General features: G+C 41.6%; 1 protein-coding gene across 1 annotated transcript; it reads left to right on the forward strand.

Annotated features, from left to right (window-relative positions):
• Nucleotides 1–12,369: 12,369 nt before the first annotated feature.
• On the forward strand, nt 12,370–14,784 carry MAP10 (microtubule associated protein 10; the record flags this gene model as incomplete). Its single annotated transcript, XM_082302683.1, has 1 exon — nt 12,370–14,784. The coding sequence occupies one exon, from the start codon at nt 12,370–12,372 to the stop codon at nt 14,782–14,784; it is 2,415 nt and encodes an 804-aa protein (XP_082158809.1).
• Nucleotides 14,785–25,026: the final 10,242 nt, after the last annotated feature.

Here is a 25,026-nt window from a genome sequence, read left to right on the forward strand (position 1 = left end):
GTAGGGGTGCAGCTACACACTTGAATGTGTATACAGCAGGCCAGCACATTGCTCACCCACTGCAGAGACAAAATCCCGGCAGACAGGCAGGCAGGCTGGCCTTACTGCTAACAGCAATTGCAGAATAAAAGATTCTGAAGTGCTAATGAAAGCCCTGGTGAAGAAACCAAAGAACTTTTCAGACCCTATTAGAAAGTAATCTGTAATCAGATGTATAATTACACATCAGGGTTCACTTAAGAAGTCCTACCAACCTCTGGCCTTCCTGTCCTTCTCGTCACCCTAAAATCTTTCTTTTTTTTTTCCTTTCTCTTTTCTTCTTTTCCTACACAAACTATGCTCTTGGCCCTTTGAGTAGATTTACAAGATCTACTCCTGACCTACTTTTCCATTGTTACTCCTGCAGCTCTTGTCAAGAAACTTGGCAGAACCAAATGGCTTAGTAGCAAAGCAGAGAAGTCCTCTAATGAGCTACAGCAGTGAGCAAACCTTCCCTAGTCTCACCCTGCGCTTGTTTCAGTTCCTTTGTTATTCAGGGCAGGAGCAAACTCTCAAAGAAGAAGCCTGATCTCCCTCATGGAGTAAAGACTCCGGAACTAAGCTCTTGAATTTAACACGAATAGCGGTCCAAAGAGGACCCTTGGAACAAGCAAGGACATTTTTAACTTTTAGGGAAGAAATCAAACTCATTTGTCTCATTTGGAGACTTACTGCTTTGAGCAGAAATGTCTGATTTGGGATACCACTCTTAGAAGCTGATAACATGACAAAACCTAGTAATGAATGCAAAGATACAAATACAGTCAAGGACAAGAAAAAAAAAAAAAAAAGACAATGTGGCTATTTTGGATATCACACTTGTCCAGACGAAGAAAATGTGTAGTTTTGGATTTTCTTCTACTCTACTTTTTGCGTCTGGCAGAACTGTTGCTTTTCACTCTTTCAACTCTCAGCTGCTCTCCATCCCTGCAAGATAACCCATACATCAGGTGCACACATGTGCACACAGCTCTCCTGGGGCTCTGACAGGCCTGTACACCAGCACAAAGAAGCACCCCATCAGCCAGCAGGCAGGATTTGCAGCATGATTAATATGTTTTGCCCTTGATGAAAAGGTCCTTTACAAAGCTCCACTGACCTCTACCATTCCTTACCAATAAAGGGAGGAAAAAGAACTAAGAAACTGAACGGAATTTTAACAAGAGAAGTCAGCGCATGCTCTTGTTTTACAGGGTGTTATACTAGACATGGAAACCTTTTGCAACTTAAAAAGCAGCTAGACAGGAACCATAACCAACACTTCTCACACTGGGGAAGCTTCAGCTCCAGATCTGGAGCTTTACTCTATCTCTAGCCTTCACACTTCCCATTACAGCATCAGGGCTCCAGAAGGTGCAACCACTGGCACGATATAAAGAAAAGTTTTGGTCGTCTGGGCAAAGTTGATGTTTCCAGACTCCCTAGTATTCTTGATAGGTTACAATTTTAAGTACTGTTCAGGAAAGAGAAACCCTTTATTATGAACTGTATAGCACAACTTATTTTCTTCAAGCAAACACAGAGTATGTGCAAGTGGCTGAAATTATTGCTGTAAAAGCTAAACTATATTTTCATCCATAGTATGAGTAGAGTCACTGACACCATGACCAGCACTTGGTACCTAAATCATACTGTTAGGTGTCTTGTCCCTTGACACAAAAGGAGCACCTCTCAGTGATGCACAGAATTTTTGGCCAGAAGGGTCTATTATGACAATTTAACTTGGTCTCCTGAACAGTGCTGGCAATGTCCATTCAGCCTTTCAAGAATACCAGCAGAGGAACCAATTAATTTTGTTTGTGGCAGAAGTGACTGTTTGCAGAATGCCACCTCTCAACTACTAAGTACTTCAGCAGCGCCCTGCTCTGGGGCCAGGCCCTTCAAGCCCTTCTTTCTCTGGTGCCAAAACCAGCCTTTGGATACAAGTGATGGAACTACAGAGCCACATACAAACCTGTGAACAACAGCTGAAAATCTCTGCAGGTAATTACTGGTTCCCTGTGTGATCCAACATTTTAGTGACAGAAAATCACAGTCGACAGTGTTTTCTCTTAGCTGGCTCTAGGTATCTGCAAACTGTGATTTCCTATTCTAGTAAGAACACATATTCATGGAGCTGTAAAGCTGATAGCATCTTTTATACTGTCTCCTTTTTGCCTGTGTGATTTCAGAAGAGTTTCCAACACACCTCACCACATCTATACAAATATCCTGCCACAAATTATATTGATAATATATTATCCAGCTTGGAGATCAGATAAGAACACAGCACATTGTTTAAAGATCTGCCTTTGTATGTTATACAGCGACTGTGCCAATCTGCAGTACATTACAAAGCAAAGCCTTTGTTTATTAAGAAAAAATAACCTCCTACTGAAGATCTTGTGTACATGGGAAACTATAGGACTAAAATTAGAGCAGTTCAGTAATTAAGGCTGGCATTTTTCTTGAACAATATACTTTTTCCTGATCCCATTTTTTTTTTGCACAGGAATTTAAGACAGAGCATTTTACTTCATGTTGGGTCAGTTAAGGGCATAAACATGGTCACTGAGAGATGCAAGGTTCAACAGTGTTCCTTGTGGTATCAGCATCCATCAGCTGTCTGTACTTGTTTGCATGCTCAGGGCTGAGCTAATCACCAGATTTGGAACTGGGAAGCAACCCCCTTTCAGATTAGCTCAACAGACACTGCTGGGTTTTGTTTATCTTTCTCTGCAGCATAATGCGGGGTCCAGAAGCATCTGCAAATGTCACCCAGCAAATCTCCTGCTAGTCAGGAGGACTTAGAAGTGCCCTTGATCTCCCCTGTTATCCTCCTGTGACATGATTATTGTGGCATTTTGTCTTCTAACACAGCCTTGGAGTCTGTAGTGAGAAGCCTGGAAATGTACAGCATCCTGGGGTGATATGAGCTACAGAGCACATAACTGCACATCCGCAGCATGCCTCTCTGCATTTGGAGAGACATTGACAGGACAACTTGGGTGGTGCCATTCAGTCCTACATCTTCAGTCGACCTGTGTGGTTGATCCCTTGCTCTGGAAAGACTGCCATGGAGGGAGCTCTGCAGGGAATTGTGGATGCAATCCTAGATGCACATAACTACCCCATAGCTATTGGCTATGGGTTCATTTATAGTGTAACAAGCGAAACAGAATATTTCAGGATTCATCTCTATTCATCTCTATATTCAGCCTGCATTTGATCAGACGAGCTCCACCTGCAATAACGGTACCATTTCAGGCTCCATCTCTAACTCTCAGCATCAATGTGCTGGGCTTCACTTTATGCTCTGGTTGTGAAAAATACTCTTAAAATTTAGTGCAAGAAAAATAAAGCAACTTACTGCTCTGTTTGTCTGCCAACCTCACCAAAGATCCAAGTGTAGAGTTCAAGATCACCCCACTCAATTGCAGATATTTAACCAAGGCAGCTAAACATGTCTTTGCTCCTGTACAACCAACACACAACAGGAGGCTCCTCCGGGAGGCAGTCTGCTAATGTGAAGATGTGACACTTCTGGAAGAGCCTCTCTTTCCCTTCAGCAGAGGGCTAATGTGGCCAGGTTGCCTCCTCTAAGCAGGCCTTAGAGCGGAGATGAACAAAGAGGGTAGACATACAGATGAGAAGAGCAGAGAGTGAAATGAAAGCTACTGCAAAGTTGACATCTGTTTTGTGCAGTGTTTTCCACACACAGATTAGAGGTGCAGGGGTTTCAGTCTGCTCACCTCTTGCTAAGAATTGCACACAGCCATCCCCTCTCTTGTGGGTTGTCAAGCCAGGCACTCCACACCATTACAGCTCACAGCACCACCTGCTCAGTGCACTTAGCAGAATGAGACTTTTTCCTGTTTAAGATCAGCCTACAGAAGCATAGCTGAGTTTTCGGAAAGTATTTTACCCACTGCCTGCTTGCAATGATACAGACAGCTTTCAACAGAAGTGAGAAGTTATTGGGGGGAAGGAATCTTTCTCTGAGAATTTCCAGTGTTAAGGCCTTCATGAAAGATGTCGTTATAAGGAAATGAATTAATGCATTTGTCAGCTTCTGGGAGGTCTCAGACTGGCTTCTATTTTTATCTCCTCTTACCCTTTGAAGGAACTGAGAACTAGTATTTGTGATGCCTGACTGAGGATATTTATGTTTTAAAAAGCTGCTATTCCTTCCAGGGTGGGAAAGAGAATAACCACTTTGGGTTTTTTCACTGGTTTGGCTCTTGAAATGAAATTTTGGTGACTGTATTTCCAGTAAGATGTGTCTACACAACCATCCAGACCTCTTTCCATCTATTTATCTGGTACTGAGTCTTAACAAATCTGAATGATGTGTGATCAGCTAGTACATGTGCAAAATACACTTATTTTTCTTTTCTTGAAGTATTTTTGCTAGGCTATGCACTACTGTTTAGTCTGAATTTACAGACAGCCCAGAGAACACAGGTTCATGTAAAATCATGAAATGTGTTTACTGAAGCTAAAAGGCTGAGTGGAGAAAAAAAAAAGGGGAATTAAAAGGATACTTTCAGAACAGAAAAATTTCACGGGTAACTGTTATATTGGTACCAAACCTTCTGAGTGTAATGATCTGCCTGCCTGGAGCAGAAACGTTTTTTTTATAGTCAGCACAGTGAGAAATCATTAGTCCAGTTACCAGTACATTCATGCCTTGAACAAGTGTCTGCAAATACAAGAAGGCTTTTTGAAAAACCTTCACCCACTACTGCAAGACTGGATGAGACTTATCTAAAAGACTGTTGACATTGCATTTGGTGAAGCAGATGGGTCACTGCTGAGCACACACTATTTATTACCTTGCCAGAGGTTGGGTCTATTGTCAGAGCAACACTTTTGGCCTCCGTTGGCCCAAACAGCAAACGAGCAGTGTGGAAATTGAGACTGGAGATCCCATCAAAAGGAGATGGCAAAGAGCTCACTTCATAAGGTTACACTCTATGGAGCAAAGATTTCATATATATTCTCATTCACTGCATTTCAAATTTCACTCTTCACAACATGAAACCATAACCAGTCAAATCATATGTTCACTGTCTCAGGACTGAACATGGAGAAGAGGACAAGTCACTGCACCTCTCAGCGACCTAGCACAGAAACAGAACAGACCTGCATTTTTCAGAATTTTTTCTTCTTGATTATTTCCCCTGCAAAATGAAAACAAGCAATTTAAAGGCAAATTTAAATTAGCATATTAAGGACAGTTTATTATTTATGAGATGGAAATCAGGATCTTGGATGACTGAACTCATTAAAGACTCTTTGGAACAGGTCCCATGTATTTCTTCCATGGTACCCGCACAACAAATAATTCACACAGTAATTAATGCCATGTCTTCCCAAACAATACAAGCTTCCGACAGGAACTGTGCAAATAGGAAATGCAAGAAACTGCACTAAAATAGCAATAAGCTTAAAATACATACCAGCAAACCCAGGAAGTTTTGTGTTAGGGCAATAGAGATGCTTTAGCTGAACTTAGTGGGCCAAAGACATCCCTGAATTAGCTCACAAAAGGTCAATGGAGCTCGCAAGGATGGAATTTGGCCAGCCAGGCCTCTGCACTGGCACAGCTTTTGTCTGAGCTTGCATCAGGGGCCTACAACAGACAGCACTCTGTCGTCCTGCCACACAGACGACACAGCATAGCACAAGAGAAACAAGTCTATTTTCCTCCCTAGCTGTTTGCACTGCAGTGAATTAAATACTTTTGTGACTAGCTGTAAAAAGTCCCTACAGGCATAGCTACACTCCGCAACGGAGCGCAGCACTGGGATCCCCATCCCGGGCCAGCTGAGGAAGCGGCAGCAGCGCAGCTGTGTCAGCACAGTGCCGTGCCCGGACCAGCCCTCTCAGGAGCGCGGAAGGTAATGAGCTCAGGCAGGCTGCCACATTTTCAGCGCCTAAGAGCCCTGCATGGCAACACAGGGAACCTCGCCGATGCACCGGCCTCTCAGTGGCTCCCCTTGTGCTGCAGTGCCACTTCGGAAACGCGGGAAAGAGCTGGGCGGGTCCTGCAATAAGGAATTGCTTGGTTCCAGCTGCTCTTTGCTGCCGGTGGAGGGCTGGCGGCCTCACCACTGCGCTGTGGTGCTGCATTTCAGGGGCAAGCAAAACAAACCAGATGATAGCCACTTGCCATCACTCCCCAGGTAAAGGGGCCTGCGGGGGGTGGGCAGATATGCTGTGTTCTCAGCAAATCAGATATTTGTTCCCTTCCAGGGGGTACTTAATCACTCAGCACCTCTGTGAAACACTGGTCATGTCTTCTAAGAGGAATTCAAGCACAGAGAAACTAAATCTTCCCAAGGAAATCTATGTCAAAAGAGAAAATTGAAGCTAGATCTACAGATTCTCACATTTATCATCCTAAAATACAATTTATTCTTTCATTCTAACCAATAAAGCCATGTTATGGGCCATGATTTTTCCCTGTCCATACATTTAAGTTTCACATCACAGCCATGACCACAGTGAGAAAGAGTCAGCAAGTTACCGACATTAGCAGGACACCAGTGGGAAGTACTCCACACTTTCTGCCTGACAAAGCAAGAGTAAGGACAGAAGCTAGAAAGGATGAAGCATGACGGAGGGACATCACTGTTGAGATCCCTGGAACAAGTTTGCCAAGAAAAGGACCTCACCTTTTGACTGGAAATCCCAGTCAGGCAAGCCAGGGACAAACATTCACGAGAGAGCTATCTCTCTCACGATCCACCTTACTGAACCATGGGATTTCCATCATGTCTCCTTGGAAAACAAGAAGGGACATGAAGAAATACAGGACTAATTGGTTCCTCTTTCTGCAACCTCAACAAGCAGCTTCATAAATCCAATTCACTAAGTGGGATGGGATTTTCCTGCCCTCCTTCCTACCAGGCACAGGCACCTGGACATAACTCAGCCTCATGTACATCCAGTGAGGAGGATCTGGTTCAGCTCTGCACAGCAACATCCCTATCTCTTTTTACTTTGCTCTCTCTAAAGGAGAGCTCTCAAAAAAGTCAAATTGGTTTTAAGTTGTTTTTAAAGGGAAAAAGGGAAACAGCAGAAGTTGAAAATGTGCAGCAAACAAAACAGCTGTACTGTGAAAAAAAGCTCTGAAAAAACATACTTTACAATGGTAATTATGACAGATAAACGAGTGTCATCAGTGTGATGGTACAAAGCACACAATAATGTTTCCTACTCAAATATTTGCAGACATCTCCGATTTTTTATTTTAATGAAATCTCATCTAACTATTAAATTGACTTTAAGAACCATCCTGAGGCTCACAAGAGCTTTCGCTGTCAGAAGCTCTGTCAGATATTTGAACTGCAATTTGCCCCCAATGGTTCCCAGCTTGTGCCAGAGAAATGCTGTAAATATATCCTCTTAGGAGATGACGAGTCTGAAAAATCACTGCCTGCAAAGACAATGTCTCTGAGAGAAGTTGAGGACCTCTCTGGCTGTACAGTTGCCACAGGAATTGTAAGGATCCCCACACTCTGACAAAAACTTTTGCTGCAGGTTTTCTGTGCTTCTCAAACACATCCAGGCAACTGCTCTGTTGTGTGATTAAGCTGTTCTCTTTGGCTGGCTAAGCACCTGGAATCCTCTCCTCATTCACTACATATGTGCATGACAAGTATGGGCTGCAACCATGAAGCCAAAGTAAATAAATCAAATCCTTCTGAGGACTTTTGAGAGCTTCACAGCTATTGGATGGGAAGTAACACAGTTTAAACAATGATACATTAATTAATTATAAATGACAGCATGTGAAGCCATGGAATTTCTGTTAATACCAAATGACTTTATGATGGTTTATATAAAATGAGAAACTGATAGAAAAGCCTCCATGTGCTAATAACACCCAGATATTTAAGGAAATTGGCTTTAAATGTTGCTGGGCATTATACAAAGGATATTCAATGAGCTGAATCCTGAGGTTGACCCCTCACTATTGTTTTGTTTTAAGCAAATATGTCTATTTGCTTTAATAAGAACCTTTTTAAAATAAAGGAAATCACCTCAGATGCAACCCTTATGGACATGTGTCACTGTCATGTTCAATATAGTTGCCTGAGCTCCTGTATTTGTGACATCCTGCTTCCTGTTGGCTCTCACAGTATATGCCAGATTTTTCCATGTTTCCCTTAGGTGTCTGCTTGGACTGAGTTTCACTGCATGTAAGAAAGACAATGATGACTGCTCAGTACAGAAGGAGAAGCTGTGTTTTGCCACAGTCCCATTAATCCCTGAAGAAATCTGGAATCAGAAGACAACCTGGCACGGGTTGTATTTCTAAGCTGGCTGTGAAAGCCACATGCATCTCAAAGGCCAATAATTTCCCCCACCAATCCTGTGTGCCACCCCTGCTGACTTGGCAGAAGTACTCTGCCATAAGCCCCAACTCTCACCACTCCGAAAAAGTAAAATACTAAGGACAACAATGAAATCATTAAAAAAGACAGGAAACAGATGGACGTTTGCCAAATGGAGAAGGGCCACATGACTAGGCAAAGAATGTTTATTTTAGCACTCCCAAAGTTTGCTAAAGATAGTAGAGAGTGAAAATAAACGTGAGAGCTATCACACTGAAGTAAGAGGAGTTCACAAGCATCTTTAGGGTAGCAACAAGGGAGGAATTTTGGCGCTGTATGTCTGAGTAGGTTCTGTACCAGCTGCTCTGACCACCCAAACAATGGGGCACTTTGTGGACAGGAGGGTACACACCGAGAAGTGGGGCGAAAGCACAGTATCCTTCATTTTGATGGATAACAAAATGCCTATGCCAATAATACTATTGCAACTGTTCCTAGACTGCTCCATACATCACTAGATATGGGTCAGCACAAAATTAAGGATCACGAAGTAGAATCTGGACACAGGAAACAGCAAAGTTCCCTGTAAGACACTGCACAATATACTGAAACATATGCAAACAGCAATTTCTGAACAGATTTAGCTTTCTTAATTTGACCTTATTCCTTTTCAAAACTGTTTCTAGATTCTTCAAGAGAGAAACCTAAATATATTGCAAAAACTTCAAATGCTTTGCTCATGTATTTTACAAATTTTCGGTTTTTTCTGAACTTAAGAAGAGAGTTATCGAAGGCTGCCAAGCTAATTCCTGAATTTGTTCATGTTTATTGCCCTTTCACAAGTGGCTGACTCAACAGACAACTGAGAAAAGACTAAATAAGTTTTCTCTGGGTGGCATTTTAAGCTGGAGTATTTTAAGAACTGCTATTATGTTGCAGCTGAATATTCCAGCAGACTGTCTGACTCCTTTCTGAATCAGAGTGCCACTACACTAAATATTTGCACAAATTCCAAGCATCGCCCTGTACATTCTGCACAGAGAAGAGCAATTTTATATCCAGGTAAGCAGTGGCTCTTTACACTAGCATTTGATCTCTAAAAAATGCAATCTTTAGAACAACACCAGAATAGACAGATTTAATTGTGAATCTAGCAAAATCCATGCTTTCTCAAGATTTTTTTTTTAAGTATCATATGTCTCAATCCATAAACAGACATACAACTGTATAGATAGATCTCTTTGTGTAGAGAGATCGATAAATCTGAAATTGTGCAGGAATTAAGGGCAAAAAAAGACATTTCAAAGCCTTCAAAAGATAGATTTGAACCAAAGTTGTTGAGTTGCTGCTAATGATACCAATTGTCCAGGTTGGAATTTTTTGAGACAGAAAGTTGGTACTTCAAACATACAAACAAGGTCAGTGAAAGACTTCACTGAATCAGCAAAAATTCCTCAGTCTTCCAGTCTTTTCGAAAAAAACCCCAGAAGATTTAAAATCTATTTGTAAGAAAGGAGGACTGAGAAGAAGCAGAGCTATTTTAAAAAGATTATTAAATATAACTAATGTAGGTCTGAATATGTACCTGTGGTATTTGGGGTAGTAACAGGTCATGAAACTTGGCTCCATAACCCTACTACCACAGCATGACTGTTTTCTAAATCACCCTTCGGTGATATGCAATCTAAAGAAGTCTTATCACAACTCTTACCCTTTAAATGGTGGTTAGTAGAAACTAAGACTGCTGGAAAGAAAACCACCTTTTTTTTTCCTAACTGGCAACTCAAAACAAAAATGTTGTTTTCTGTTTATTTTGAAGAGAAATATACTCTCATGACCAGAGGACTGACTTAAAAACACACCAACTGGAACAAACTTAAAATTCCTTACTCCTTTCTATTTAAATAATTGTTTTGTCACTAGCTTGCTGACTGATCTTTCACAGCTTATTAACATCTATAGTTTTCACAAATATTCAGTACTTTTTATTCATATTGTCTGTGCAGAACAGAATACAGGAATCATCTGACTTTCGGGGCCATGAAACAGAAAACTTCAGAGTGCAAAGGCTCAGCATCTTAAAACAAGAATATGGTTCCTTCATAATTCACCCTCTAACTCCAGCTGCAGTTACCACACAGAAAGATGCATCTTCCTCTACAAAGATTGGAAGTTTCAAATATAACAGAATAGAAATCATGGACTAAACCTCATAGTCACAGTAATGTCTGTCTATAAAATAGGCAAGATGCCGATCCATTGTCTTTCTGGGCAACCTTCGACCACTGTGAAATCTCTGTCAATTTCAGTGTAAGTCTTTCTTCTGCCATTTCTCCTTTATGGAGAATGTCTACTAAACTGTCAGGCCCTCCTGATGTGGGAACTGGTTGGAGGAAAAGGAAACACAAGGAAAGCAGGTGACAGATGGCAGGACATGAATGCAGTAGTGAAATGGACTGGCCTTTTGTCTTGTCTGCTGCAATGCCAGTACAATGCCACACGTGAACACTGGCAGCCTTGATGGCAGAGGACTTGCAGCTCTCACACTCATATACTTAAGCACTATTAAAAATAGTGGCAGTGGAGGAACTGAGAACTCATTTATGTAATTCTTAAGTCCTGATCACAACACAGAAGTCAGACTTCTTAACTCTCTTCTCACATGCAACAGCTAATGAAAGGTGTCCTTTAAATAATAATCGAGGGATCTGACCAACAGTGAAGAGTTGGATTCTTTGACCACCTCCTGTTGGTTCCTACTTTTCTAAAAAATTGTCAATTGATAGGTGAAGGAGAGTGGAAAAAAGGAGGAAATAACCAGAAAGAGAGAGGGGACTGGTCTTTCTTTCAGTTACTTTCCTGCTGGTAAGTGGTGAGGGGTGTACTGTAATTTTAACCCAACACCCTCAGTTTAGGACACATTGTTTTAGAGTCAACTTACTAATTGAAGAAAACAACAAACACAATCTTCTTTCTATCTCAGCAAGTGTTTGTTGTGCCTGTGGCAAGGAGACTGGTGTAAGGGAAGGACAGCCAGAGAGGGAAGGACACTCTCTTTGCCAGGCAGGAGACTGAGGAGTGAAATTCTTCACAGGTGTGTTCACTTCAACTTCCACTTTACAGGCAGACAGGAGAGAAAATATGAGTTTATCAATGCCTATCCAAGATAGTGTGGAGAGACTTTTCAGCATACAGCCCTTGACACAGACCCCCGTATTTCTCTTGGAGCGGGAACAGGCTGTAACTATCAATAGGACAAGAGCACATAGTCTTAAGCTGCACCAAGGGAGGTTTAGACAGACATTATGAAGAATTCCTTCACATAGAGGGTGATTAGATATTGGGATGGGCTGCCCAGGGAGGTGATGGAATCACCATCCCTGGAGGTGTTTAAGGCAAGACTGGACGTGGCACTCAGTGCCACGGTCTGGTTGACACAGCGGTGGTCGGTCAAAGATTGGACTTAATGATCTCAGCGGTCTTTTCCAACCCAATTGATTCGGTGATTCTGTGAAGGTGCAAACAGTTTAAGGTCCCTCAATGCCTCCACAAACACCACTCCTGGTGCCTGAGCACAGGGCCCATCTCGCTCCCACTCCAGTCTCTTGAGAACTACAGTGTGGAACACACGACCACGGTATTCAGAGCCGAGAGCAGGGACACGACGGCTGCTGCCACGACACACCGGGCACTTGTGAGCAGACACCAGGGAGCACCCGGTTTTCACGGGCTACGACCCAGCCGCCAGGGCAGGCGGCAACGCGGCTGCTGGAGGCACACCGGAGCTGCTAGAGGCACATACCCCCCCCCGCGGGACCCGGGGCCGAGTACCCCTCAGGGCCCCTGGGCCGGAGCTCCCCAGCGCTGCGGGCTGGAAGGCCGCGGCTCCCGAGACGCACAGCACGTGCAGCAGCGCTGCGGCGCGACTCTCGCGAGAGAGCCGCCCGCCTCAGCTAGACCCCGCACCCACAGGAGCCTCTCGCGAGAGCCGGGTCCGCGGGCCGGAATGGATGCGCTGTTCGCGCTGGAGCTGCTGGTGGAGGCGGTACGGGTGGCGGAGCCGGGACCCGCGGAGCTCCGGGGACCCGCGGAGCTCCCGACCGTGGCGCTGCGCCTCTTGGACTTCCCCACCCTCGTGCTGCGCCCCGCCGCCACCGCGCCGCCCCTGCGGCCGGGGCAGCCCTTCCCCTTCGGCCGCGGCAAGCGCTGCCTGTTCCGCTGGCGCCCGCACTCGCTTTTCGCCGCGCTCCGCCGCCGCCCGCTCCGCGCTCTGCTCCTGGCGCTGCCCGCTGGGCTCGCCCCGGGCCCTCCCCGCCTCCTCGGCAGCTGCGCCGTGTCCCTGGCCCCCGTCGCCGCCGAGCTGCTGCAGCGGCCCGGGGCGCCCTCCTCCTGCGGCCGCCGCGGCCGCTTCGTGCTGCGGGACACCGCGGGCCGCCCCGTCGGAGAGCTGGTCTTGGGCTACCGCCTCACCAGCCTGGAGGCCGGTGAGGCGAATCCCGCCAGCCCCCGCGCTGCCACACCGCCTGCCACTACCCCTGAACCGCGAGACGAGGAGGAGGAGGAGGAGGAGGAGAAGGAGGAAGAAGAAGAGGAGGGTGAGGAGCTGGAAGGCAACGTCTTTTGCCCTCCGCTGCTCTATTACAGCCGTGAGCCGGCTGAGCCCCAGCGGCCGCCAGCAGCAATGGAGCAATGGGAGTATGTCGAGCCCCAGAGACTGCAGGAACGGGACAAGGGCCACAGCCCACCACGTCCCAGTGCTGGGCCCTCGCTGCTGCACCCCGCCAGCCCTCGACAGCCCCACAACGCCCTGGTGCAGCTGCCGCTACTCAGTGCCCTGCTGGCGGAGCTGTCGGTGCTCACCCGCAGCGCTGAGCCTGCTGCTGCTGTCTACCCCCATCGTGCCTGGCTCTACCAGGCCCCGGGGAGTGGGGACATGGCCTCACGGTCCCCCAGTTGCTCTGCTGCCGTCAGGCCTGCAGAGACACCTGTGGGGCCTGGCAGGAGCAGTGAAGCCACAACCCCTCAAGTCATACAAGGCTGTCAGGAGGCCAGCGCACCAGGGTCTTGTGGGGTTGGGAGACGACCCAAGAAAGCTGTGCCCCAGGGACAGCCAGCCTCCGAAAGGAACTGCAAAGCTAAGGAGAACAGACCTCCCAGAAAGAAACTGTTGTATGGGCTGACAAATACACTGAGGCTACGGCTGCAGCAGACCAACCCTGATAAGCTGATAATTCATGAAAGGAGAGAGCAATACAGGAAAAAGCAAATAGAGATGCTGAAGGAGAGAAGCCCCTTACCCAAGAGAAAGCTGGTCAGAAATACTGAAGAACAGCATGTGTGTTGCAGGCATTGTAGCATGGGAGGCAGTTCAAAGCAGAATAATCAGTTGGATAAAATTGTTCAGACTTCATTGGAAAACAGTGCTCTCTCAAAGACCATTTCTGTGACAGGAGATGTCTCCCCTGGCTTGCAGAAACAGGCTATCGCAAGTCTATCCAGGAACAATTCAATTGCAAGCAAGGAATGTCCATACAAAGTAACTGCAGCCCCCTTACTGGAGGAAACTCTGTTAAAATCTGCTCTTGAGGAAAAGTATTCAAAAGCTCAACTCCCAGCAGCGTTCCCATCAGATGCTAATGCAAAAGGAAGTAACGATGATGGAATACACTTAATCCATCATAAAACCATGGAGCACGATGATGTGTCTGTTGTAAGCGGTCATAAACTAAGCCCCAGCAGGAGTGTTGAAAACAACTCTGAATTCATATACTCAGATGACTTTGTTGCTAGTCTAGAGAACACAGTTTATTCAGAAAATTTCACCAGTGATGAGTGTACAGGCAGAGACTCGAAAGTTCTTGACAGCAGTCCTGAACCTCTGTGGCTTGAAAGCCCAAAGCGAGATAAATCCAGCAGGTCCAGAATTTCAAAGACAAGTCAAAGAGCTCAAAGTACTTCAGATCTTGGGCCAGTTCCTTCAGCTTCATCTCCAGTCCAGTCTTTGAGGAGAAACTGCGACTTTAAAACCAGCAAGGGAACTAGTGCTGAATCTGCTGATTCACTTAACCTTGCCGAGATGGAGGCATCATTATTAGATGAAGAGCAGAAAGCCCAACAGATAAGTAAGGAAGAGAACAGGCATGATCGACATATTAAAGAAATATCTACACTGAGAAGCAAACAGGTTAAATCTGATACTGATCTGGTTATAGGAAAGGGGCAGATCTCTGCAGGACAAAAGCAGTCAGTGACTCAAGTTAGCTCTTACTTGCCATCTGACATGTCTGATCTTGAACTTAGTGTCCTGGAAAACAGTATGTCAGACAAAGAAGATGATTTTCCGGAAAAACTACATGGTCCTAATCAGTACAAAGACATCAGTGAACTTATAATAAACAAGCTCCCAGGATACACAATGTAATTATAAGTTTTTACTGTCTGGATTAAGATAAAATATTTAAACTTTGTTAATCCTGTTACATTTAGCTGCACTATATGCTAGTTAATTTAAGATTTTATCATGCACATTTATTACATCAATGAATTTAGTTACAAGATTTTTTTAAAATAAACTACTATTTGAATCTCTAACACTTGGTGTCTACAGTGTGACTTCAGTGTCAGTATCTTAACCCAAAAGTAACCCAAACAGCACATGAAACATAACTTACTGTCAAAGCAGAAATGAAGACAGAAGCAGCAAAAACAGCACCCACAAAAATTGTCCAGGGTAGAAGTAATAACATGCTACCAAAGCAGCCAAGTACAAAATTCATTGCTAACCGAACATAAGGTTTTATTTCTCCTGAAAATTTCCAAGCTTCCTTTTCATTACAAATCGTTACTTAAAACATACAGTCACAGCGAGTAGCAACACAGAATTTTATCAGCCAGTCTGTATAATGATGTGTTTGCCTGTTCCATCACTAAATACAGTGACCAGAACTAGATGAGCCCTTCTAGAGTTCCTTAGGTTGAAGTTCCTCATTTAAGTCAGATTTTCACAATTTATTATAGAATAGTGTAAGAATTACTGGTGAGTAAGAGTAAATTTATATAATCTGGGAAAGCTTTAAGAAGTGGATGGAAGTTACTTGACCTTGAAGACTAAGGGGTGCAAGGAGTAGGGGAAGAGCACAGTAAATCTTCAACGCTTCACAACTCCCTGATTGCATTCTCTGACTCTGGGGAAAGAGGTGGGGTCAGCACCCACAGTCCAGAAACTTGGAACAAACGAGCATATTATGTCATGATGTAAAGGTGCAAGGTAATGAGAAATTTGCCATGTCTCCTTTGCCATTAAGATAACTGAACTGATGTTTGCTTTTGATTTCAGGTTTGCTTTTTATGGCTTCCAGTTTGATCACTGAACTTAATGTCCTCTGTTTAACTACAGAGGTTTTTCTAGAGTCCATATCCCTATGAAAAATTTTAGAGATGTTTTTTTGACTTGAATTCCTGCCTTAGTTTTTAGTCTCATGTACCCCCCCCCCCCCTTTCTCTTCTCTTTAAGTAGTTCATCTCCTGTGTCAGCTTTACGTTCCTAACTATGAATTAGGACAGTTACCCTCAGGGTTAAATGATAAGTTTATTGACTCCCCTTTTCTTTATAATTTACAATCGGACTTTTTTCCACAACTTTTTACTTTCTCACTGTAATTTTCCATGTACTTCACTGCAAGAGCTGGTGTTTACACTCTAACAGCTTGGAGGGATTTTTTTCCTTTCCCTCCTACTATGTGTTTATTTTGTAGGAATGACAGTACCTCTCCTATTTAAAGTATGAACATCTGTGAGGATTATTGGAGTATCTAGTGTTGACTTCTGAGAACACCACTACTAATATTTTTAATCTAAAGGTAAGCAGCTGAAATTACCTATATACCAAAGGAATCTCTGGCCAGAGCAATTCCTAAATGTTATTTAGGGCGTCTTTCATCAGCTACAATTTTAGACCAAAATATTTGTTTTCCTTTTTCCTCTAATGCCATGGACTTCTTTGATACAGATGGATTCAGACTGTCATTTATACATGGCAGTAATTATGATTTTATTGATGGAATAATGTCTTGCACTTCTCATGAGCAAAACTATCATTAAAATACAATGCTGACCAATGAGTTGCTAATGCTACAAGTCTACAATTTGAAGAACATTATTTAAGAAAATTTTAATTTAAAAATAGAAGTTTATTTTCAACCCTAAATGGGTTGAAACATAGGGCAAATTTCTAGTCTTTTTCTATCCACTTTTCAATTTCCAGAAGCAAATAAGGTAGGAGCAATATTTCTTTTATTTAAATAATGAAACTAATCTCTTTTCAGTTAATTTTATTTGAAATAACATTTCTAATGTTTACTATGTAATAGCATTTATAATTTTATCAGGAGAACAATGAAAATGACAGAAAACTCATACTAGGAAGACAATAGGAGACATTACACAAGAACAAAACTGCAGCATCACGCTTGCATGGTTTAGTTTGGTTTTTTCTTTTCAAATACAGACTCCAGGTAGTTATTGCATGGAGAGGTTAGAAGATAGTAGTATCTGAAAAGATTATTATCCCTGAGGGTAGAAACTATCTTGTTGTGAGAGTAAATGAATTTTTACTTAACATTCAAACAGCAACTCTCAGTCAACAAAAATGGGAAATAACTTTATTATTAACTCATAAACCAATATATTGACAAGAAATAGCTGCTAATGACAAGAGGACTCTATGTCAACCCAACAGAACAAAACAGATATTTACTACCAATATAAAATATTTTTTAAATGGCAGCAACAAACTCCCTTTTGTACAATTCCTGTAATATTCTACACCTACAGATACTAGCTAGCCAATTTTGTTATTATAACTTGCATCCTGTACCCCTGTTATCAAGTAGTTAAGATCAGAGGTTTAATAAGAGATTTCTCTAATGGAGGTATGATACCATTCTTTCATAAAGACATCGTTTCTAAATTTTAAGGGCTGAATTGCGTGGATGAGGTTTGTGCAGGGGATAGGACAATATGCTGGGAAAAGCAAATAATAGTAGCATATACATTGCAATTCTATACCCATTTCTATGTAACTGTCCCAGCAGTAGCATAAATACTTAAGAATACATGGTCTCATTGACTCATTACATCTAAAAATTTCCTTGCTCCACACTATTAAACAGTAAACTATAGTCACTTCAAGTTTTATATTGTTCTAAACTTTAAACTTTACTACAGCAAGATTAAAAGGTGAGAAATAATTACTTATTATAGATCCTCACTAAACAAGGCATGTAACTTCTTACTTTAGACTTGTTATTTTTGCAACATTGCTTTAAATCTGTATGATATTTTAGAAATAAGTTAGATGGGTGTTCAAAAACAGTTTCGTTGCTTAAATTAAGGGTGGTTAAATCTACCCAAATAAAATTGAACTTAATGTTTTACAACAAGACCCAAAACATGAAATAAATTCTTAGAGCTAAACATTAATTCAGATTTTATGACTGTTGCTATAATGCTTTTTAAACAGTTATTTCAGCATACTATTTATTAAAGTACTATGTAACTGATGATGGAATGGGAAGAGCAGGATACCAAATATTGATCATTTCTGGCACTTTTCCCCTTCTATTGCCATATTTTCCTGCTGCTAAGTACTTCCTACAAGTCTTATTACTTGGTGGCTAAGAACAGTGCTAAAAAGTCCCAGCCAGGTAGGTTTCCTCCGCTTCGTTTTTTTTTAATCCTCAGCTCTCAGCACTCTGATTAGAAGACACAGTTTCTTCTCTGTGATTTCTCTAATGATAGATCCTACCACCTATTTTACTACTTGTAATCCCTTCATCACTTTGGAAATCCTTTCCCTCAGTTTTCTGAAATTCCATCCAGCCTTGGTAACTGTGTGATTGAACTTTTGACCCATTCTTACTACTTTCCATTTTCTAGGTCCCAGTATTTTATTATGCCTGGTATTGTAATAATTTTGTTTCTCTTCGTGTAAGTGGTGCTCAGAGTTAAATGCTAGTCATCATTTAGAAATCTTTGGAACTTTTCTTTGCTTTTATCAGCATTGTCACCAGCATCTACTACTTGCTCATCTTTGATTGTCTAAAAAGAAGTCAAATAATTGAATCCTATATTTACACCCTTAAAAGGTGACTTAACCTAACCCTAACCCTTTTTGTTGACTTCTACGTGCAGTACCTTCACCAGCTGCTGGGTAACACCACTCATTCAGAGCTGTAGAACGACTGTCCAGGACTGTGAACGTTTGCCTGTAGTTATCATTTGCTGTGGCAGACATCAGGCTGCTCTACCTCTAGCAAACCCTGCCTTTAATCCTTTTCTAAAGCTTTGATTTCCAAATTACCTTTCTTCTAAAATGACTGAGGCCACCTCTGTGAGAACAGATGTTGGCTTTAATTTAACATGCATTTAGAGCTAATGGCAATCACATCTGCTATAACTAATGTTTGCTACCAGATAGCTGCTTGCATTTTCCATCCTCTCTTTCAGTCAGTATACTGCTCAATTCTAATTTCAGTTTTGTTCACATTGAGGTTCTTCCCTCATGTTTAATCCCTTGTATGCATGCAGTTCTGTTATGTTGAAGTCACCCAGACAAGCTGCAGCTTCACTGTCTTTTTCTTGTTTGGCACTGACATTCACCTACATTAAACTCTTTTTGCTTTGGTTTGGCTTTTATGATTTTACTTGTCTGAATTTTATATGACAACTGTAATGCAAACCTCCCCTGACTTTACAGAATTGCTTGCATATTCCCAGAAGTGTAGTCAGTGTTCTCTATTGTTTTCTAGAGGATAAATTTGAGTGTCTCATGCTGGAGAAAACAGTATTAATCTTCAATTCTGCAGAGACCTCTGCAAGTGATTCATTTACCAATTGTTTAAAATAGCATGGCTTGGTAAAGGAAGTGATTAAATAACATCTGAAATACATATTACTCCTAACTAAATGAACATTTAAAAATTGATTCAGGTACAGATGATAAAAAAACCCAAAGCCAAACAAACCCACCTTCCCTCCTCAAACAACAAAAAAACCTCCATAAAACTAAAATGCTAAGTAAAACAATTTCAGATGTCTATTACATATTTTTATTCTAATCACAGAGATTTTACAAACATTCTGGGTATTAGCCTAAAAATTTCCTTCATGCCTTCATATTCTCTATGTATCTATTAACAGAAGGTAGCAGGTTTTTAAAAGGAAGTAAAGGTATTTAAATTGTCAAATCCCCTGAAATTCCATGAGAATTAGTCACCTCAAAAATGGCTGTGGAATGGAAACCCATGTAGAGGACTCCAACCATATTATCGCTTGGAATGCAAAAATGTTTTTGAAAGAAGGTAAGTCATGCTTCAACAAATATTTTCAGAGGCATTTGGAAAGTTAATAGTATCATGACTGAAAGAAACTCCCTTGGTGTCAAGGATATTCCAGCTCTTTTTCTCTTGTAGTTAACTGTTGTCAGAGTCAGTATTTTTCCTGTCCCTTATGTGTATGTACTGAGTACATAACCTTTGACTCCTCCCTGAATTTCAATGCCAACAGGATATCCAGAACCTTATTTCAGAGACATCTCCCCCTGCCCGCCTCATTATGGCTTTCATCTTGATGCCTTGCCTGTTCCAGTTTCTCAGCACATATTTCATGCCATCTTTAGAATTCATCTTGCCCTACTTATCATTCAGGAAAACTCCTAACACTTCTCAGACACTTTCACTGATTTATTCTTATCTTTGATATCAAGCTAAAGTTCTGACCATTGTCTGCTGGGCTCTGCATGGTTTATCCCCTTCCACCTTCTGTGAACTTTGGTTTCCTTCTCTGCACCCATTTCTATGTAACTCTACCTTCATCCATTAAAATTTAAAAATATGGAAATTGCTGTACATCTGTTTTTCCTTCTTTCATATCACCCCTGATCTTCCTGCCTTGTGGGTGCTGTATTGCCTAGAGTTCTTGTCCACAGGAACATGCCAGACATAAAATTTTAGATAGAAACCATCAGATCATGTCTGGTCTTCTCTACATTGCAGTCCTTAACATTTCATATGCTTACTCCTGACAGCTGGTGTCAACACTGGAATAAGACTAAGGTAATGATCAAAATTTAATGGTATGTGTAGTGAAGGAAACTCTTTAGGATGTATTGTCAAACCTTGCTAACATCAAACACAGTATGAGGAAAGCTCTGATGTACCATGGGAGGCAGTTTTAATTTTCTTATCCATAACTCTAACAAGATTCAGCAATAGAATTACAGTGTGTATGAAAATCTGTTTGTTAACAGCCTTTTGATTGTTGTAGGTCTTTAATCTCCTGCTGCTTCTGCAGCCCTCCAAACATTGTGTGGCTTTATTTGTAAAGGGGAATAGATGCTTAGGGTTTCTTCAAAACAACCTTCATCAGGGTTCAGGATCCTTCAATAAAAAGACAAGAACTCTCATTCAAGTTACTTCAGTACATTTCCTACATACCCATTTTTAATAACAAAATATTGGAGCACATACACCATTATCAAAACCTTTTATCAACAGGAGATTTAGCTCATTTTCAATCAGAGCAGCAGATTTACTAATATGATGCTTCCCTGGTATTTATCACTGTTACACCACCACTTTTTAATTACATTCTTTTTTCAAATTTTTAGCTACTGATTAAATTCTGTTAAATTACACACATGCCATGTGAATTTAGTATGCCCTGATACAGCCAGTGCTTGGGAAGCACTTACTGCAACAAAGTCCTAACTGAAATTTACTTTTTGTTTTTCTGAAACCTTTTAGCAGCACAGTAGTTAGTCAGCCAAAGAAGCATCCCTTGTCAGCTACTGGCATCGCATTTTTATGTCCAGAACAGTGAGTCATGGCCAAACTTAGAGAAGTGTGCCAAGTTGGGGGCTAAGTTCCAGATGTTACTCTGAAACTTTATTTGCTTCTTTTGTAGTCTTAAAATGGAACTGAAATTTTGTTTCCCCAGCCTCTATGAGATTTCTAACAAACAAATGGGAAGACAAAACTACTTTTCTAGGAAGTGTCCCTATCTTATTAAACACATATCAAACCTAGACACAGGAAAGGTATTCAAGGAATGTTTACAGAAACCATTTGAGAAATATTTCCAAGCACTTTCCCATTCCACTTAACATCCCAAATAATTTGAGAACAGCATCCTTCACTGTACTTATTATTTCTACTTCTGATCTCAACAGGAAGAACTGTGAAGATGCACATTTTGTTTTGGTTTGAGTTTAGCAATAGTGTAGATCCCAGCAGTCCTGCTTTTACTGGAGCCATTTCACACAGGCCTGCCAACAGTTCCTCAACTGGAGTAAATACCAAAGTTATGGATCAGATGTACAGCAGAAAGCAGAGTAAAGCTTTACTGATGCAATAGTAACAAGAGTTTGGTCCCTGCACTCCTGGTCAAAGAAAGTATGTGTTTCTGGAACAGCTCCATAGGCCTTGCATTTTGACTCATGGGACATTAAAATGAAGACAGACAATAAAAGGAAGGAGGGAGTAAGTTTTAGGGATGAGTCCCTCTTGGATGGAACCTAGTTTCATTTGCTTCTCCCCTGGCTAACTTAAGCATCTCAACTGGTCTCTCAATTACCTTCCTGATTGTACAAGGAAGAATTTGTCTTTTAAGACAATCTGAATAAAAATTGCTAATATATCAGAAATGACATTTTGACTATTCCTGCACAACACACCACAATTTGCTGATCTTTTCTTTTCAGTTTGAGATTTGTTCTGGATAAAAACAAGCAATACACACAGAAACACACATATCACCACACATCCTTTGATACCCCAATTAAAGACAACAAAGTAAAGCAAAAACAACCAAAGAAGCAAAGAGGAAAGCCCTGCCACTCAAAGTTTAGAAATTGCTGGAAAGTCACCAGGGGTGACTGGGATTCCTTGTTCTTTTTTCATTATTTTCCTGACAGCATTAGGGAACATCAGCAAGAGTTTCAGGCACATCTAGAAGTTAAGTGCAAAACTGTGTCTTGAAGCCAATGCATCAGCTAGGAAACCTCCTGTCCCCACTCAAGGGAGTGGTAAGGAAATCCATCAATCACCACATCATCTATTATTACACTCTGTTTTCCAAAAGCTGTCTTTGTGATTGTCCTCAGTTCCTATGTCTAAGAGGGCAGCTGGTTCTGTCAGTATCATGCTTGTTACTCCTGAAGAGACCTAAATAATTGTGTCCATTTCTGCATGACAGCTCCCTCTTGCCATTTACTCAGAGGCACTTCAAGTCTGCTCTTACAAGAATCTTCTGCAACCACTTTATCTTCTGCTCCTTCATTATCCCTCATACAGTCACAGAATCAGCTACAAGAAAAAGGCCAACTGACAAGAAAAAGGCACTTCTTCATGTGCATGACCAAAAGGGAAAAGAACTCCAAGGACACAGGCAGGCAGGCAAAAGGGTCAAATCCATGCCAGCAATTTTACCCAGCTTTAGTGATCATCCTCCCTTTCTGCCAAGGATAGGCCTGGAGCTCATGACACACACTTCTAAGCCCAGCACAGTGAGTGTATTTCTGGGCCTAAAAGGTCCTAAGCAAGAGTTCCAGAAGTATGAAGTGTGTTGATGCACATCCTCTCTGTGTGTATCCTTTCTTGCTTCTCATAAACCTGCTATACTCAGGAGATTTCTTGCATTTGTTTGTCCTGTTAACATCTACTCTAAATTCCTAGTTTGGGTATCCTATCCCATACTGTGGAGAGCATTTGCCTCAGGACAAGTGTTACTTATATTGCACATACTGATGACAAGACAGTGTGACTTGAATTACCTCCCTGATTGGATTACAGTTTTTACAATCTCCCAAATTCTGATTTTTTAATGAGGACTCACTAGTTTATTGAAGTTAAAAAGCTGTTTAGGTCTTATGGGAATTTATTACTTTACATGGATTAATACTGAAGCAATTCTTTTTACATTATTTAAACACTAAGGTATGCATATCAAACATTTCCAAAGTACACGTAGCAATTGTCCCAGTAACATTAGCACGAACATCGCCTGCTGCAATCCAGCACCAAATATGTGGACGTTACTATTAGGAACCATCTGGTGACCTGGCACTTGCTGGTACCAGAATGAAATTTTAATTAAGTTTTATTATCAGAAAGTGTAAGTGACAGCTCCCACTTGAAACCTCAGAGCCAGTAAACTGTCCAGATAAAGAGAAGGATGTCACCCAGTTAATGGGTTGGATCACACTTCTTGATTACATACTTCATAAGTAACGTGCTCCTTCCCTATGTTCTTGGGCATAAATTGCTTGTGCAGTTGGAATTTTAAGAACTGACCATATGGCAGGTAAATTGGGAATCACACTGCAATTTACTGAGGACAGGGCAATACAATAGATGAGTCACTGATTCTCCAGGTTTGGCATGCCAGGATTGCATTTTGTGCAAAACAAAAGCCCAAAGGAAAGACTGTATTTGTAACAATAAGGCTATTCCAGCTACCACTGCACCTGCATTTGGGTTTACCTGGAGCTGTGAAAGAAAGCTCAGAAGTGTAAGAAAACTCCTGCCCCAGCACTCACCTTACTATCAGACAGTGATTCATTCATGTGTGGGTCTTCAGGGTCCCAGAATAGCAGCCCATCAGCACCAGATGAACAAGCCCTAGATTTCCTGTGCTCTCTCAGCCATTGGTAACTTATTACTGCTATCTTTAACATTTAGTATATAACACTAAGGGTCTATCAAAAAAATGTCACCTCATCCAAAAATGGTTCATCTTTTCTATATTACAGTTGAGTTCTAATTCTAGTTCCACTGAAGGGATTGACTCTGCAGGTACTGACCCATGAAAGTTATTAAAGATCCCAATTTTGCAGTCAATAAACCAATTTGCGATTCAATCACAAGCACCTGGAGAAGGTCTGTTCTGCTTATACCTTCTCCAGTTGTCTAAACCAGAATCAGAATTTGCAAATAAGAAAATTAAATCTAGATTGTGACCCTTTCCACTTTGGGTTAATCCAAGAAAATTCCACAGATCCACATTGCTGAAGAGAGTTACAGTTTCAATCTTTGGAGAATTTCTCCAGTGCACTTTCACAAATATGCAGATACACTTGACTTTGCAACATTAACCTTGAAGTGTCCATCAGCTTAAGAAGTAGAGGATTTCTCTACATTCATTTTTAAAGCTTCAGCAATTCTCTTTTAGCAAAAGTGCCTGTGCAGACAGAAATCACTGCCATCCTCTGTGCAACCAAACAATCACAGCCTTTAGATTAAGCTTAATTGCACAAATATAATGTTGGTTATTGTTTATATTTATGCTTTTGGAGCATTTTGTGTTAAATAATGTATTTTTCACTCTAAAATTATTTCTTTTAGGCCCTATGTTTAGTAGGGCAGCAAGCTTTGTACAAACAGAAACTATTGTCAATGTTGAAAAATGCTAACATAAATTGACTCTGCTCCTAAATTCAAGCAAACATCAGTAGCATAATCCTTTTCTCAGAGTACTCTGCTTGGAAACTAAATGGCCAAAGTGCTCCCAAGGGCAGCAATTAGTATTTTAGCCAGTGGATTCATTTGAGGAGACTCTTGTAAATTTAATGAATTCCCCAGTAGTCAGTCCATCATAGTCACCAATA

Source organism: Coloeus monedula (assembly GCF_965178545.1).
Source record: "Coloeus monedula genome assembly, chromosome: 2".
NCBI classification, from domain to species: domain Eukaryota; kingdom Metazoa; phylum Chordata; class Aves; order Passeriformes; family Corvidae; genus Coloeus; species Coloeus monedula.